At 44.5% G+C, this 13,242-nt stretch overlaps 2 protein-coding genes across 2 annotated transcripts in view; one reads left to right on the top strand and one right to left on the bottom strand.

The window, feature by feature from the left end:
- Positions 1 to 914: 914 nt before the first annotated feature.
- Positions 915 to 13,242, bottom strand: part of T265_15259 (hypothetical protein) — a gene marked incomplete at both ends in the record, with an annotated part of 17,413 nt that continues 5,085 nt past the window's right edge. The window contains 3 exons of the mRNA XM_009177310.1: positions 915 to 2,267; positions 7,550 to 7,618; positions 10,396 to 10,650. Coding sequence (XP_009175574.1) covers positions 2,190 to 2,267; positions 7,550 to 7,618; positions 10,396 to 10,650 — 402 coding nt within the window. The remainder of the gene's footprint in view (positions 2,268 to 7,549; positions 7,619 to 10,395; positions 10,651 to 13,242) is intronic.
- T265_10831 (hypothetical protein) lies at positions 4,378 to 5,347 on the top strand (the record flags this gene model as incomplete). The annotated part of the gene is made up of 2 exons (XM_009177311.1): positions 4,378 to 4,629; positions 5,237 to 5,347. The coding sequence occupies 2 exons, from the start codon at positions 4,378 to 4,380 to the stop codon at positions 5,345 to 5,347; spliced, it is 363 nt and encodes a 120-aa protein (XP_009175575.1).

Below are 13,242 nucleotides of genomic sequence, written 5' to 3'. Positions count from 1 at the left end.
TATACCACTAAAGACGGGAAGATGCAGCGTCTGCTGTCTTGGTAGGTCATGGAAGGATCTAAAGGTAACTGCGGCCTACTTCTGGACGCCGAGCAGTATTGGAAGCGGGTGCTTTCAGCTGGAAAATACATGGATAGCCGTCCAATTCGCGTAGTAGTACCATCCGACTGGAGATCGAGCCCTGGACGCCGAGCAGTATTGGAAGCGGGTGCTTTCAGCTGGAAAATACATGGATAGCCGTCCAATTCGCGTAGTAGTACCATCCGACTGGAGTTTGATCGAGCCCGTTACATCAGAGGAAGTCGATAGTACGATCCGCTTAATGTGCAATTCGTCCCCCAGGTCTGGACAAGCGCACGCCCAGGATGCTCCGCCAGTTCAGCCCTAACGCGCTCTCTGCGTATGTTAAGTTGCTCTGATTATCTGGTGGTTGTCCCCACATCTGTAGAATTTAAACTAATCACATCGCTGACCAGTCGCTCATTTGGTTTAGTCTCCACTACTGGCCGCGGGGTTGTGAGCTCCAACTCCCTTGGAATTTCATGAGATGCACACTGGTGGTGATCCCCAGCTCTGAAATGAAACAGCTCTGCAGTGTTTCCTGGGTTTCGGCATGGATAGACCTCTTTTACAGGACCAAATATCTGTTGCAACTTCCAAGTCTCTTCGTACTGCGAACGAAATTGATGAGTCCGTATAGTCGTTAGGGGAAGATCTACATGGAGCAGCCGGTTGAGGGATGTTGTGAATCCTCTCTTTCGGTTCTCCTTTTCTCAATTGAGCTATACGTGAACAGATCGTTTCTATTTTATTGAAACCCTGATTTGACATTACTGTTTCTATTATAGAGCGCTTTGGTATTGTGCAATATACACGCAGAATACTTAACCAGCCTTGAGATTTCCCAACAAACTGCGGTACTACATGTATAAAAGTACGTATACAAACACACACATCAGGTTATAACAAGTTTCGTCTAAATTGTTTCGGGAGTTAGCTAAAATTCTGTGGAAACGACGCGGCAACCGCATACATGGAGATGACACAAAGTGAGCATGCAACAGGTAGTGACGCGTACGCAAAAGATCCGCAAAAATTAGTCCGGCAGGTAAAAAATTCATGAGCGGTTATGGATGCAGAACAGGGTTGTGAGATGAACGCATACAAAGACGGACGTGAGGAAGATCTGAACGATGAAAAAAGTAACAAGTATTTCGAAATGAATCACAATTAGTACCCACAGGATGCTTTTAAATGCCTCTAAATTGTTTCGGGATTTAGCTAAAATTCTGTGGAAACGACACGGCAACCGCATACATGGAGATGACACAAAGTGAGCATGCAACAGGTAGTGACGCGTACGCAAAAGATCCGCAAAAATTAGTCCGGCAGGTAAAAAATTCATGAGCGGTTATGGATGCAGATCAGGGTTGTGAGATGGACGCATACAAAGACGGACGTGAGGAAGATCTGAACCATGAAAAAAGGAACAAGTATTTCGAAATGAATCACAATAAGTCCGCACAGGATGCTTTTAAATGCCTCCGTGTAAAGTTGGAATGTCCCGAGCGAGTGCGCACCAGACTCGGGAGTAACTGCCCAAAGAAATTGAAAGAACGATTACGCATTATCATGCACATTTGGAGAACCAGGAAATTGATTACATTGTACCGACGACTAAGATCGTATTGAAAGGTATCTTGTTCTTGTCGAAGGCCTTGTCACCGAGATTCAATAACCCAGGAAGACAATACATTCGATGCTGTACCACAGTGGGTATTGCTTTGGTCTTGGAGCGAGAAGCGAATGAGTAAAGTCCATGTCAGCGTGACTGTACCCCTAGACTGGCACCAAAACACGCAGCACAAGTAGGGATGATGAATCGATATAAAGAGATATATTTAGTCCTGTAAGGATGTACAAAAAAGATCGTCTTATGACGCTGAGGTTCCGCTCAAAAAAGCCGGAATGAACAAAATGGATAGAAATCATGGTTCGTTCAAATGTGGAGCGATGTCTCATGGATGGCGCAATCTGAATAAGCGGCGCGTTGGAAACAAATATGAGGACGGACAAGTTATTGCAGGGTATGTCGTTGTGTAGGTCAGGAGGATGACAGGAAAGAGAGAAACAACCGAAACGTCGAGCAAGGGGGCCGAAGAAAAACCTCTTGCGCAAGTGTTTTGTATCTAGATCCGTTCAGCTAGAAATATGCTGGCTCGACAACCCATCTTCACGAGTTGCGAAAAGAACTGATACGCAGGCGCCTGTAAGAGACAATAGGGAAAACGATAAAACCATCAAAGCGGGATGAGTACAGAAACCGATATAACGAAATGGTATGCGTTATGGAAAATATATTCCTCGACTTACTACAGAATGTATGGAGAATGCAGGACGGTCATGTAGAGCAACTTGTGTTTTCGGTCTTTACTGCTTTCAGCTGAGAAACATCGTACCACTTTGTTACTTTACTCACTATAGACTATTTCGCTAAAAACCACTATGCATCGAATCGAACAAATTGCATTCAAAGCTGTGTCAAGCGGAGTAGGGTAGCACTACAAAAGAGACCGAACTTAAGGAAAAACAAAACAAGCAAACGAAATTTAAAAAATGGATTTAATTATGGATCCGGCATCAAATATTAGACTTTGAGTGTTTGAGAACCCCCGAAGAACACTAGGCCATTGATGACAGATGGCATCGTTTTGGGATAATGCGCGATGATTCACTGTTCCATGACATACTAGTAAGACTTGATTGTGCGCCAAATATTGAGCAGAGCCCCGAAACGAAAAATTACACCCTTGGGATAAAAGCGTCCAGTTCGTGTGAAGTTACGTTGCTTTACATGGACGTAATATACTACTCGTAAGGTGGCTGAAAACTTTTCGGCCAACTGAGACATGAGACGGCCTGGTGCAGCCCATTCAGCTGAACAAGAGCATCATTAACGAGAAATTCAGCTGTGTTCCAGATAAGCCTCCCGTCAAAACCAAATTGGTATACAGAGGAATGTGTAGGCCCAGTTATGTTACCTAAATTTCGAACCTTCCGAACCGGTCGCGTCGACTCTTGGTTGAAAAGACGACGACCGGCTACAAAGTCCAGAAGCTGCTTCCAATTTAAAACAAGACTCGACAAACAACAGATTACGCAATTCACCGGGGTGCGCTTTGCTTGAGGACCATTGTATGAATCTCTAACCAAAAGGGTAGCGATATCATAAGGATGTTTTGGATGAGATTAAATCAATCGGACTGGGAGGCATGTTAGGAACTACGCACTCGGCTTCCTCTGCAACTTTGAAGCAAGAGCTTTATCAACAAACAACCGGAGTTTATATGCTATTGTCAAATGATGCTCTGCTCTGTGTATCCGGACGAGAAATTTAAGATTCCTAGCTGACCTTCAGTTGAAGCTGAAGCGGGATGCGGCGTACGATGGCCGGGTATCAATGTATGGGCTGGTGTTGAGGCTTAAAACACAAAAAAATTCTCGGAAACCGCCAGGCGCCAGAAGCAAACTTTTACGTGGAAATGTAGCACTAAATGATATATCTAAGGAATCCAATGATTAGCGAAAAATATGCCAATTCAAATTAAACTTGTTAAATTTATTCGATGGGTGCGCAGATCATACCCTGATTTGGCTCATATATGATGGCTGCTCAGGGAGCCGGCAGGTACCTTGTAATTTTTCGTTATTTTTGAAACACCTGGGATGATCATTACTGAATGCCATGTTTCAAATATGAAGTTTTTTCTCTGTTCGCAGGACTCTAAATTTTGTTTTTCCGTGAACAGGATAAAAACGTTGGTAAGTAAATGCATGTTTTTGTGCCGAAGTTATGCTACTCGCCTATTAACTCATGGGGAACTGCAGTCAGTCGCCAAGCAACTGCCGTAAACATTACAGTCCATATTGCCGCAAGTTATGAACGTTATCGCGCTGCATTTAGGCGGTCTCGAAACTAACCCAGTAATTCGTAAAAAGTTGGCCAAACGCGTTTAAGAGGTGTCTAAGGGCAATAGTCCCAACGCTTTGACACGCATTAGGGAATTAATTATAAACTACTTACGACATTCTAGTAGATGAGTGAATGGACAATTTTAATAGTCAATATTGAACAGGGTATCGGCTGATCAATACCAGTATTTCACAATGAGATACGTTATTGTGGCGTCATCGTGAGAACCCACTTACTAGTTACTAAATTTTTAAAAATGTCACTGAGCAAATATCGTACCATCTGTTGGCGCTATTGAGCTGCGAAAATCCGGCGCTGTTCATTGTCAGAAATGTGCGTTGGAATTTTGTTTATTCGTAGGGTCAAATTGTTTTCTCTCCAAATATCTACTGAGAACTAAGAGGATGGCCAAATTTTTCGTAGTCTACACTGTTGCTTGTGATGCGCATGATGCATTAGGCCATCTGGTACACGGGGAAGGTGAGTTTCATGCGCACAACTACCGCTATTTCCACGTTCACGTCACCTTCCTAACAGTGCTTTCCCTGTCCTCCCGTTCTGGTGAGGCACCGCAATACTTCTTCCATTTGATGTGGACTAGGCTGAATAGTTGCACAGAACAGGAAATGGACTGTCCAGAGGAGAATACTGTAAAGGTGAGTTCTGCAAATCTCGCAAACACCTACCATTATATCATTGGTGATGCTCTGTGGATGCACTGAACAGTGCATGCCATCTTGTCGCGGCCTACCAACCCAAAACAACAAGTGCGTTTACCCAAATTATAGCAAAATGACGCTATCTTCGGGATGAAAAACCCTGCATCGCTTCATTTCACGTTTTTCGTATGCTTAAAGAAGTTCAAATCAAAATCAATTATTTCAATCAGCATTATGAGTAACTTTACTGTTAATTCGTTTCCCCTCCGTAGTGCTTAGTGACCTTGAAATTTTGCCTGCATAAACACTCAGAGACCAACATTTGCATCGAAAACGACAAGGTTTCGGAGAACTTATTTTTTGGTTGCCACTAATGCCCGGTCAGATGTTGAGCAGGGTTGCGTCATTGTTTAAACCTGTTCTTTTGATCGGGGCTGACCTTTGAGTGGATGTTGTGCCCCCATTGTCTGAGTTGCTGCCACCACCCGTCCGATTGTCGGTTCTGTTAGAGCTAGCGATCCTTCAGTCACACAGATACACAGATTGTCTACTAAAATGTGATGGTTGCCTCAATGTTTCGTAAATTCTTTTATTTGTTTTGTAGCTCTATGTGCCAGGATCTTCACTGCTTCCACGATGTCTATCTTCGGGTCCGGGAACAGAAAAGGCAATCGCCTCATATTCGTTTATTGCTGCTTCCTTCCAACCGATTTAACGTGATACTTATTACATCTATTGAGGTTTGCCTGGTAAACCACAGTGTTCTCATTTAAAAATTGCTAATCAGTCTTGGAGTAAGTAGTGGTAAGTATCTGAGTTACTCAAACACACCGTTATACTACCACATTCTATCGACACACTAAACACTGACGTCAGGTCGATTAGAGATGGTGAAATGCTTGCCGTAAGATTGTCAAGCTCCGCGAAAAATGCAAAAACCAAATTGCACACCTGAGTCACCTACAATCTTTTCTCTATCACACCATAAGTTGTCGTCAAAGCTACGGTCCGAAAGACGTGTAGACACACATGTATGTGGTCGTTGGCTTGTTCGCTGAGCTGGGCAATTTGGTTGCAAACGTTTCATCACCAATCGAGGTGACATCATCAGTGCGTAGTTGTGAGTAGCGGTGGGTTAGGCGCAACCACTACGCTACCTGAGCTATCGACATTCTCCCTATAGAAAAATGATGTCACCTCGATTGGTGATGAAACGTTTGCAACCAAAGTGCCCAGCTCAGCGAACAAGCCAACGACCATCTACGCTACCTGAGCTACCGACATTCTCCTCTATAGAAAACACATTTATGTATTTTCATTTCACGGAAGGTGGTGATTGTAGCTGCGTCAACTAGGACTCACGTGAATGCTCCGGTACGTGGAAATCCAATTTTGAAGTGCGTAGTGGACTTATCCAGATATTCCTATAAGGGAGTTGAATGCTAGCAGATTGTCGGGACTTTACAAGAGGGATATGCAATACTTTCGAACGGCTAGTTTTAACTGAACTAGTTGGATTAACAAGGCAGGTGGAACCCAACTATCCGAAGTCGGTTGTGCGGGTAACACGATGGAGGGTTGAAACGGCCTGAAGCAATGACGGTTAACGCGGAGCCACGCTGTTGGAGGACGCAGAGTATCAGCTATGAACCATGTAGTCTAACAAACAATGAGAAATCGGCCGCATGCATAAACTCGTAAACTAATCTGGTGACGCATCCGTCCCAAATTTAGTAGTTCACTGAACTTCCGTCTAAGATGCTTCTTTTAACGATCAGGTGCCCCAAGCCCATGGAACATGACCATCCAACTCGTGCTGAACTAGAAATAGCTCAGCAGAAGCTCGAGATATCCGAGTCATTAAGGGGGCGACGCCACTGATCGGAGGGTTTGCGGTTCGAAACTTATCCTGGTTTGTCGATTCCTCTTGCCTAGAGTGTTTCTTTCGGGTCGCACGACAGCTATTCACCGAACGAGCATCATAGACGAAAGCGCAATCAGTTGAAACTGAATACAGTGACCCTCATGTAAGTGAAGTGAACAAAATTCTGTCGGTGCAATACTGAGAAGCGGAAGGCAATCTATATAGCTTTGAACTTGTCAGGATTCTAAATTATCTCTAAGCTGCCTGGATAATTTTTATAGATACCCCAAATCATCTGGCTGACAGTTGGCATCAAAAGGCTATTTGTGCTAATCGCACAGCCATCAACCGGACACGTAGTCAATTCTGTAGGCTCATTTCGACTAAGCAACCGTCGGACAGTTGAAAAAGGCTTGAACATCAATTTGTGCAAGCACTTGCATGACTGAAAAGGGATACTTCTCGACAGACTCCCAAAAATGAGGCCGAAAATAGACGTAATACGATATCCGACAACTCACGACCGGTTTCGCCCTACTTGGGTTCATCAGGTAGGCGCGATCTCCGAGTTTCCGTTTCTACTTGAAGCCGAATTGCACGAAACTAGCGAAATACACTCATCTGCATACCATTGACGAGAAACCCACGTGGAACCCAACTGGGTCTTTCATTTATGACATTTTGAGGGTTAAAAATTCCTCAAGCCCTCTTTCCCAAGAGATTAAACGGAAGAAGGACCCGGAGCAGTGAAGTGTTCCGGCACAAATACTACTCATTGTTATTTGATTCGGAAACTAAGAACGGCAACAGAAACAGTGTGCGCTTAGACTCCGCGAGAGCAACTCACAACCCGAACGTGGTTTTAAGAGAGACGGAGATAGAACACGTGCAAAAAGGTGCTTATACGTCGCAGTGCACTGCACGAATTTGGAACTTTCACATTCACTAGGGACTGTTTGACCATAGAGAATGTTCTATGTTCCCCGAAGGAATTGACCAAAATGGTGGCGACGAAACTCAAGGCTAGAGACAGGGCATTTAGTAAGCACTCACTTGCTCAGCCTCATGAGCCAATCCGATGTCATGATGTTCGATCTCCTCATCACGAAATTTTGTCAAGGTCTAAAATCATAGATGAAACAATCGGTCGAAGCTGGTCAAACGCAGAGGCAGGGCATGAAAAGTAGCATGCTGTATCAACCAGAGACCAAAAATTTACTGCGATAATGGAAATCAATGAAGGTCTCAATCCACTCATGGAGGGTCTCATTTTATTCGGCAAAATATTAGGGTACAAAGGATTTTGCTGAAAGCCATTACGAACTCTGCATTGTGATTGGTCCACCTACTGATTGGTTCTTTGGTTCTTTGTATCGGGCGATTCTTGTATGTTTGCAGTGATTCCAGTGTTTATCTGCATTACTGATGAAAACAGATGAACTATGCTGATTGTGTGATCTTAGCACACGCTGATCTTCACTTCTCCGCTGTGAAATACCACATGATTCAACGTTCAACCGAATTCGAAAGGTTGTCGGATGGTCGTGTTACCTAGTAACGTGTTTCTGTCACTACAGGTTTTGTGTAGCCTCCTACCTCTACAGTATTGAGATAAAGAAAATGAAGACAGTTGCGTTGGTGGCTCATTACAGTAATCCACTCGCGCACATTCGACACCAGGACAACCCCTGGGGAGAGGCAGTGATTCGATTGTGCTAGATTGTGATGGTGCCAGCTACCACAGGAACCTTACAGTAAAGGCCAAAGCTTGCATGCACTGGTTCGTCGTGGAAACTCTTGGTGAAGTGTGGCAAAGACCAACCGGATTTCCCATAATTTTCTACCGGGCACTTTGGACAGTCACCTACCGAAAACGAAAGCTACGGTGCAAAGACACTATTGAGCGAGTCATATTTCTCCCCCTATTTCTAGCCGTTTGTGCTTCCACCAACCTGAATGCTCAAACTGGGAGCTGAAAGACACCACCGTGACTAAGTCTCTTGATTCACACTTCCGGGCTGCACTTTAAGGTCTGACCATATTATGATCATCTTCTCTCAGCACAAAGCTGAGCGAAAGGGGCTCTCGAGTACGAAACTTAACCGGTGAAACATACGGAGTGACGCGAACTCCTATCTTGGTTGTCGGCAGTTGTAGCATTCACACTCCCATCGGTTCCAAGTCTTCGGTTAAAAAATCACTTTACCTTTCAGTTCACTTACACATCCAGTTCAACACGCATTCGTGTGTGTGTGTGTGTGTGTGACAATAATCGTTGCTCGTGTCCTGTCTTGCATAGCAAAATCAAATCCTGTCAAATTCTCCCATGTGTATTTCACTTTATACCAATATGACAATATGGATAAAGCCTACAGATATGTGCCTCAATAGAAGTAAACTCTTTTAAAGCAGAAGACAAAAACATGATGCCCGAGAAAGTCTCCGGGAACACATCTCTCCAATTGGCATCATCCGCATTAACAGCAAAAACACCGTTGAAACACCCACCATTCACTCAAGCTGACCTGTTTGAAGGTCATTTTGTGTGTACGAAGGCTCAAAATTGCAAAGAGGAGAGGCCTAGTACTGGATGCCTACACCTCTAATCAGATAGTCTGCAAAGAAACTGTCAACGTGAATACCGAGGATCTCGGTTCATCGTCGTATCTTGTGGTATCCCTAGCCAAGCACATGAAGGATCAATGGGGTCACTTTAGGAATATTTTGAAGCACTAACCAGATTTTCGTAACCTCCATTCTGTGCCGACAAACCGCACACTCGCCAGTTTACGTCAGGCCGTATGAGAAACAATATTTCTGAGTAGACTAAAGGCCACCACGAGTACGACATGAACAGGCCACATCACCGAACATCCCTTTGGTATTCATATCCATCAGGAAGGTCAGCTTCCTGAAAGCAACCACTGAATACCCGAAACCTGCCGAGACTCTCATCTCTGCTAGATGTTGACCAGACAGACAACGCCCCCGTAATGTGCAGCGCGTCGCAGCCTCGTACCGGAGCCAGACCGTGTGCGTCAGCACTAGACCAAGTTCAGACAGTGTACTTCCGATAAATAGCTTGAGAACTTACTTTTCGCACTCGCACGCACTCACGCTCTCGCACTCGCTTGTTCGGAATATATGTGTTGTGTTCCCTTCTGTGAGTCTTTTCTCCGGCACTAGGCGCTGGAGCGCGTCAGCAGCAGATACCTCAGAATTGGCGAATCAGCAGATATAACAATATCAACGCAAATTCGCTGGCGCCAACAGACAACCCACATGGTTCGTCAGCAGAGACCTCAGTCGGACGGCGACTGAGCTGTAGTGTACTAGAAAGGAAACTTAAGACCCATTGATGCATACTTTTCGTGCCACGGATGCGGAAACTGATGAGTGTGATCCCAATTCAGAGTTCACATAGTGGTCTCACAGTGGAACACTAGCGTCAAAGATGACAACCATTAGAGGACAATCAAAAAGCATTAAAGCTAAGAATGTTCTCTATTTGAGGTACAACTGGCGTGTTCAAATACCGCTCGTCCTGGAGTGAAACTTTACACCCTGTCGGTGGTATGGCTCTAGATAATAGCTGCAAAAACGCATAAACTTCTTCCTCCCTTTGAAAAACGTACCCCGGATCGACAAGGTTTGTGCCAGTGACAATTCGAACACATTGTACGTTCCAACGATGCTAAGTAAATCACAATACACTGGGCCGTTCTCACGCATAGGTTCGATCTGAGCGAACAAAATGGGTCAGGGTATGCTCTCAAATTGTATTTGTCCGCTGCTATGAATGGGATTGTATTGATGAGAACCTGCCGTTTCGATGTGGTCATACCATAGTTCAACCCAAATGGTATCAAACAAAACAACCAGTCACACAAACAAGGTACCTGAAGCAGTTCAGCGTACTCAGCTGGATCGTGTTCGATTAGCTCTCGTATCTGACTGTTGTAGTGTTCGGATATGACCGATTCCACCGCAACTGTACAGGCCATTGCCGCCTTTTTTCCAAATAGAGCACTTCCAACACCCAGAGCCAGCCCGGCAACGTTCCAGAATGGAAGCAAAGCGGTTGGCCGCACTCGATAGCGGGGAATGAGTGATTCGAATTTCTTCAGATGTGCTTTCTCTTGGTCATGCATTTCCTTAACAAAACAAAAAGGTACGAAACAAAAACGCGGCTAAAACGACTTGAAATGTTAACGTACGAACAATAATGCGAACCACGATCACCGTGACATAACCACGGGGCACTCGTCAGCTAGGGTGGATTATGATTCGACAGTCAGTCGTGTCCACCGGCAATATTTTGAAATTTTGTTGAGTACACAACAAGTGCATTCCGGTCTATCGCATTAACCGCTTCGCAAAGCAGCTATTCAGACTACTGGCCAACGCAACTACACAAGCTTTCAAGGAATCTAACACGCAACGAAGAGATTACGGAGAAGAACGGAAACTGATATCAGGGGATGCAATATAAGGAGTACAGATAGGGGCGATACAAAAGTGCAAAGTCGTCAAACAACGGTTACTCACGAAATTTCATCAGGAAAATCTTAAGGAATAGAGCCACCGATAGCAACAACAAAATGAGCAGACAAGCAAACAGATCGTCCTAAAGTACATCCAAAACGCATTTCAGCTCGCAGTATGGCTACTGCGACCGAAGGGAGCCTTGGTAACCCACAAATCGAAGGTTAAATTGAGGAATTTGACCGAAGAAGGTCGACCAGGAACAATGCTGTTAACCAAATTAACCGCACGGATTGTCACAACTACTATGCTGGACAAACAAGAAAAAATGTGCCCACGAGGATCAGAGAGCACAATGCTGCAACCGGAAAGTGTGATACACTTTATCCGATTTCACTACACGACAATCATGGAGGACACAAGTCCAATCTAAAAGCGCTGAGGTCTTGTCATGCGGAAACACATGACACGTGAAGGAGATCCTAGAAGCATTGTACTACGTCACAAACTTAATTAACTGATGTATAGAAATAGAACCAATCCAAGTACCACCATAAGCAAAGGATCACCAACTTAATCACACAACTCAAGGGGACTGACAATAATGGTGGTTACTGGAAATATATACTTATAGCTGGGATGCATCCTCAATGAGAAACTATCTAACGCGCCAATTGAATACGAGAAATACAGATGACAATGCAACACAACTTGAAACGGACCAATGAGATTCCGAGAAAGAAGCATTCTTGTCAGCCAACCATAGCAACAGAAGTCGGCTAGCCTTTGGCAGCTATATAACCTGAAGCAGGTAAGGAGGAATAATCCAACCAATCATGCATGGTGATGTCAACTCGATTGGTGGTGAAACTTTTGCAAGCTGATTGCCAAGCTCGGTGAACGGATCAAGGGCCAGCTGATCAACCACCAATAGTAACCGTGGGATCCGAAGGCCAAAGATCATGGGGAATAAGTTAGACCTCAGAGACAACAGTCATCCAGAGACCAGTCAGTCAGGGAGAAGGCCAAACGCCCGACAAACGGGACCGTCCATCCAAACGACCAATCATAATCAGAGGCCACTTTTCTCCCTTCCCCCGAGTCAAAGACATATGAGCACGAGCAAAGCACTGTCCAATGTCTACATACGGACGCACCAAGATGCCCACCAATTCATTACGCACTGATGATGTTACCTCGGTTGGTGACGAAACGTTTTTAACCAACTAGTCCAACTCAGTGAACAGAACAACGACTATCTACGCAACCTGTGCTATCAACATTCCCCTGGATAGCGATGTCGAGATAAGGTTAACAATTTCCTCTCTTTGATCCCTTTTTTCAATGCATATCCTATTCGCATAGCTATCTGAACATTAGCGATCCAAAATAGAAGCTCGGAATATGCTCTTCTAGATGAGCTCCCCAACAGACGATCGTGGAAGCCGTCTATCACATATGGGGAAAAACAATCGACCTCGCGGGCTCTGTAATTGGGATCTCACACAGTTCAAAACTAGTCATACTCCGAACGGATTCGAACCGTGGGTCAACCCAAGTCAACCACTTTAGTCATATACGCCATGAGAACAGATGAGAGCGACCGCGCGATTTTGAGTCCAAGTAGGAATTTCGAACCGGTGATCGGTCGTGCAACCACTTTTGTCAGAGATTTGTACATTCACCGGCTAAGCACACTCAGCCCCCCTGTCTATCACACAAGTAAACAAAGAGGTAATCACGAAAGTTCTCCTGTAAACGAAACGAATGTGCTCTGGTCACCGAACTCCACTACGTTTCCCGCGTTAAGTTCGAACTTCTGTTGGTTTATGCACACCTCACTAGACTACTAAAGTCGGTTTTGGTTCACCCAACCAATCGCGAATGACGCTTTAGTCTACTGTGACCTTTTCACAGCAGTAACTTCTTTTCAATGGAGTCTATTTTCGAAGGGTTATTGCGTCAGCGGAAGGTTATGTTCGGGATCCTCGACTACCTTATAAATAAACTTATGTGCATTGCGACTATTGTAGGAAAACTTGAAATACTCTACTTACATTCCGGTCTTTATTGAAAGGGAAATATAGGCCCCATACACTCATAAGGCAGTCTCCGCTGGCATTCGGGTACTGGTCTCTGTAAAGGCATCAATTTCAAACTGACGGAGTGGAATTCAGCGATTTAAACCGAGAGGTCTCTCGTAAGCGGGACTATTGACGGGGCTGTCATATATATATATATATATATATATATATATATAT

This window comes from Opisthorchis viverrini (genome assembly GCF_000715545.1).
Source record: "Opisthorchis viverrini unplaced genomic scaffold opera_v5_415, whole genome shotgun sequence".
In the NCBI taxonomy this organism is placed as follows: domain Eukaryota; kingdom Metazoa; phylum Platyhelminthes; class Trematoda; order Opisthorchiida; family Opisthorchiidae; genus Opisthorchis; species Opisthorchis viverrini.
The sequence above is the reverse complement of the archived record's forward strand: the minus strand, read 5'-3'. Positions and strand labels throughout refer to the sequence as shown.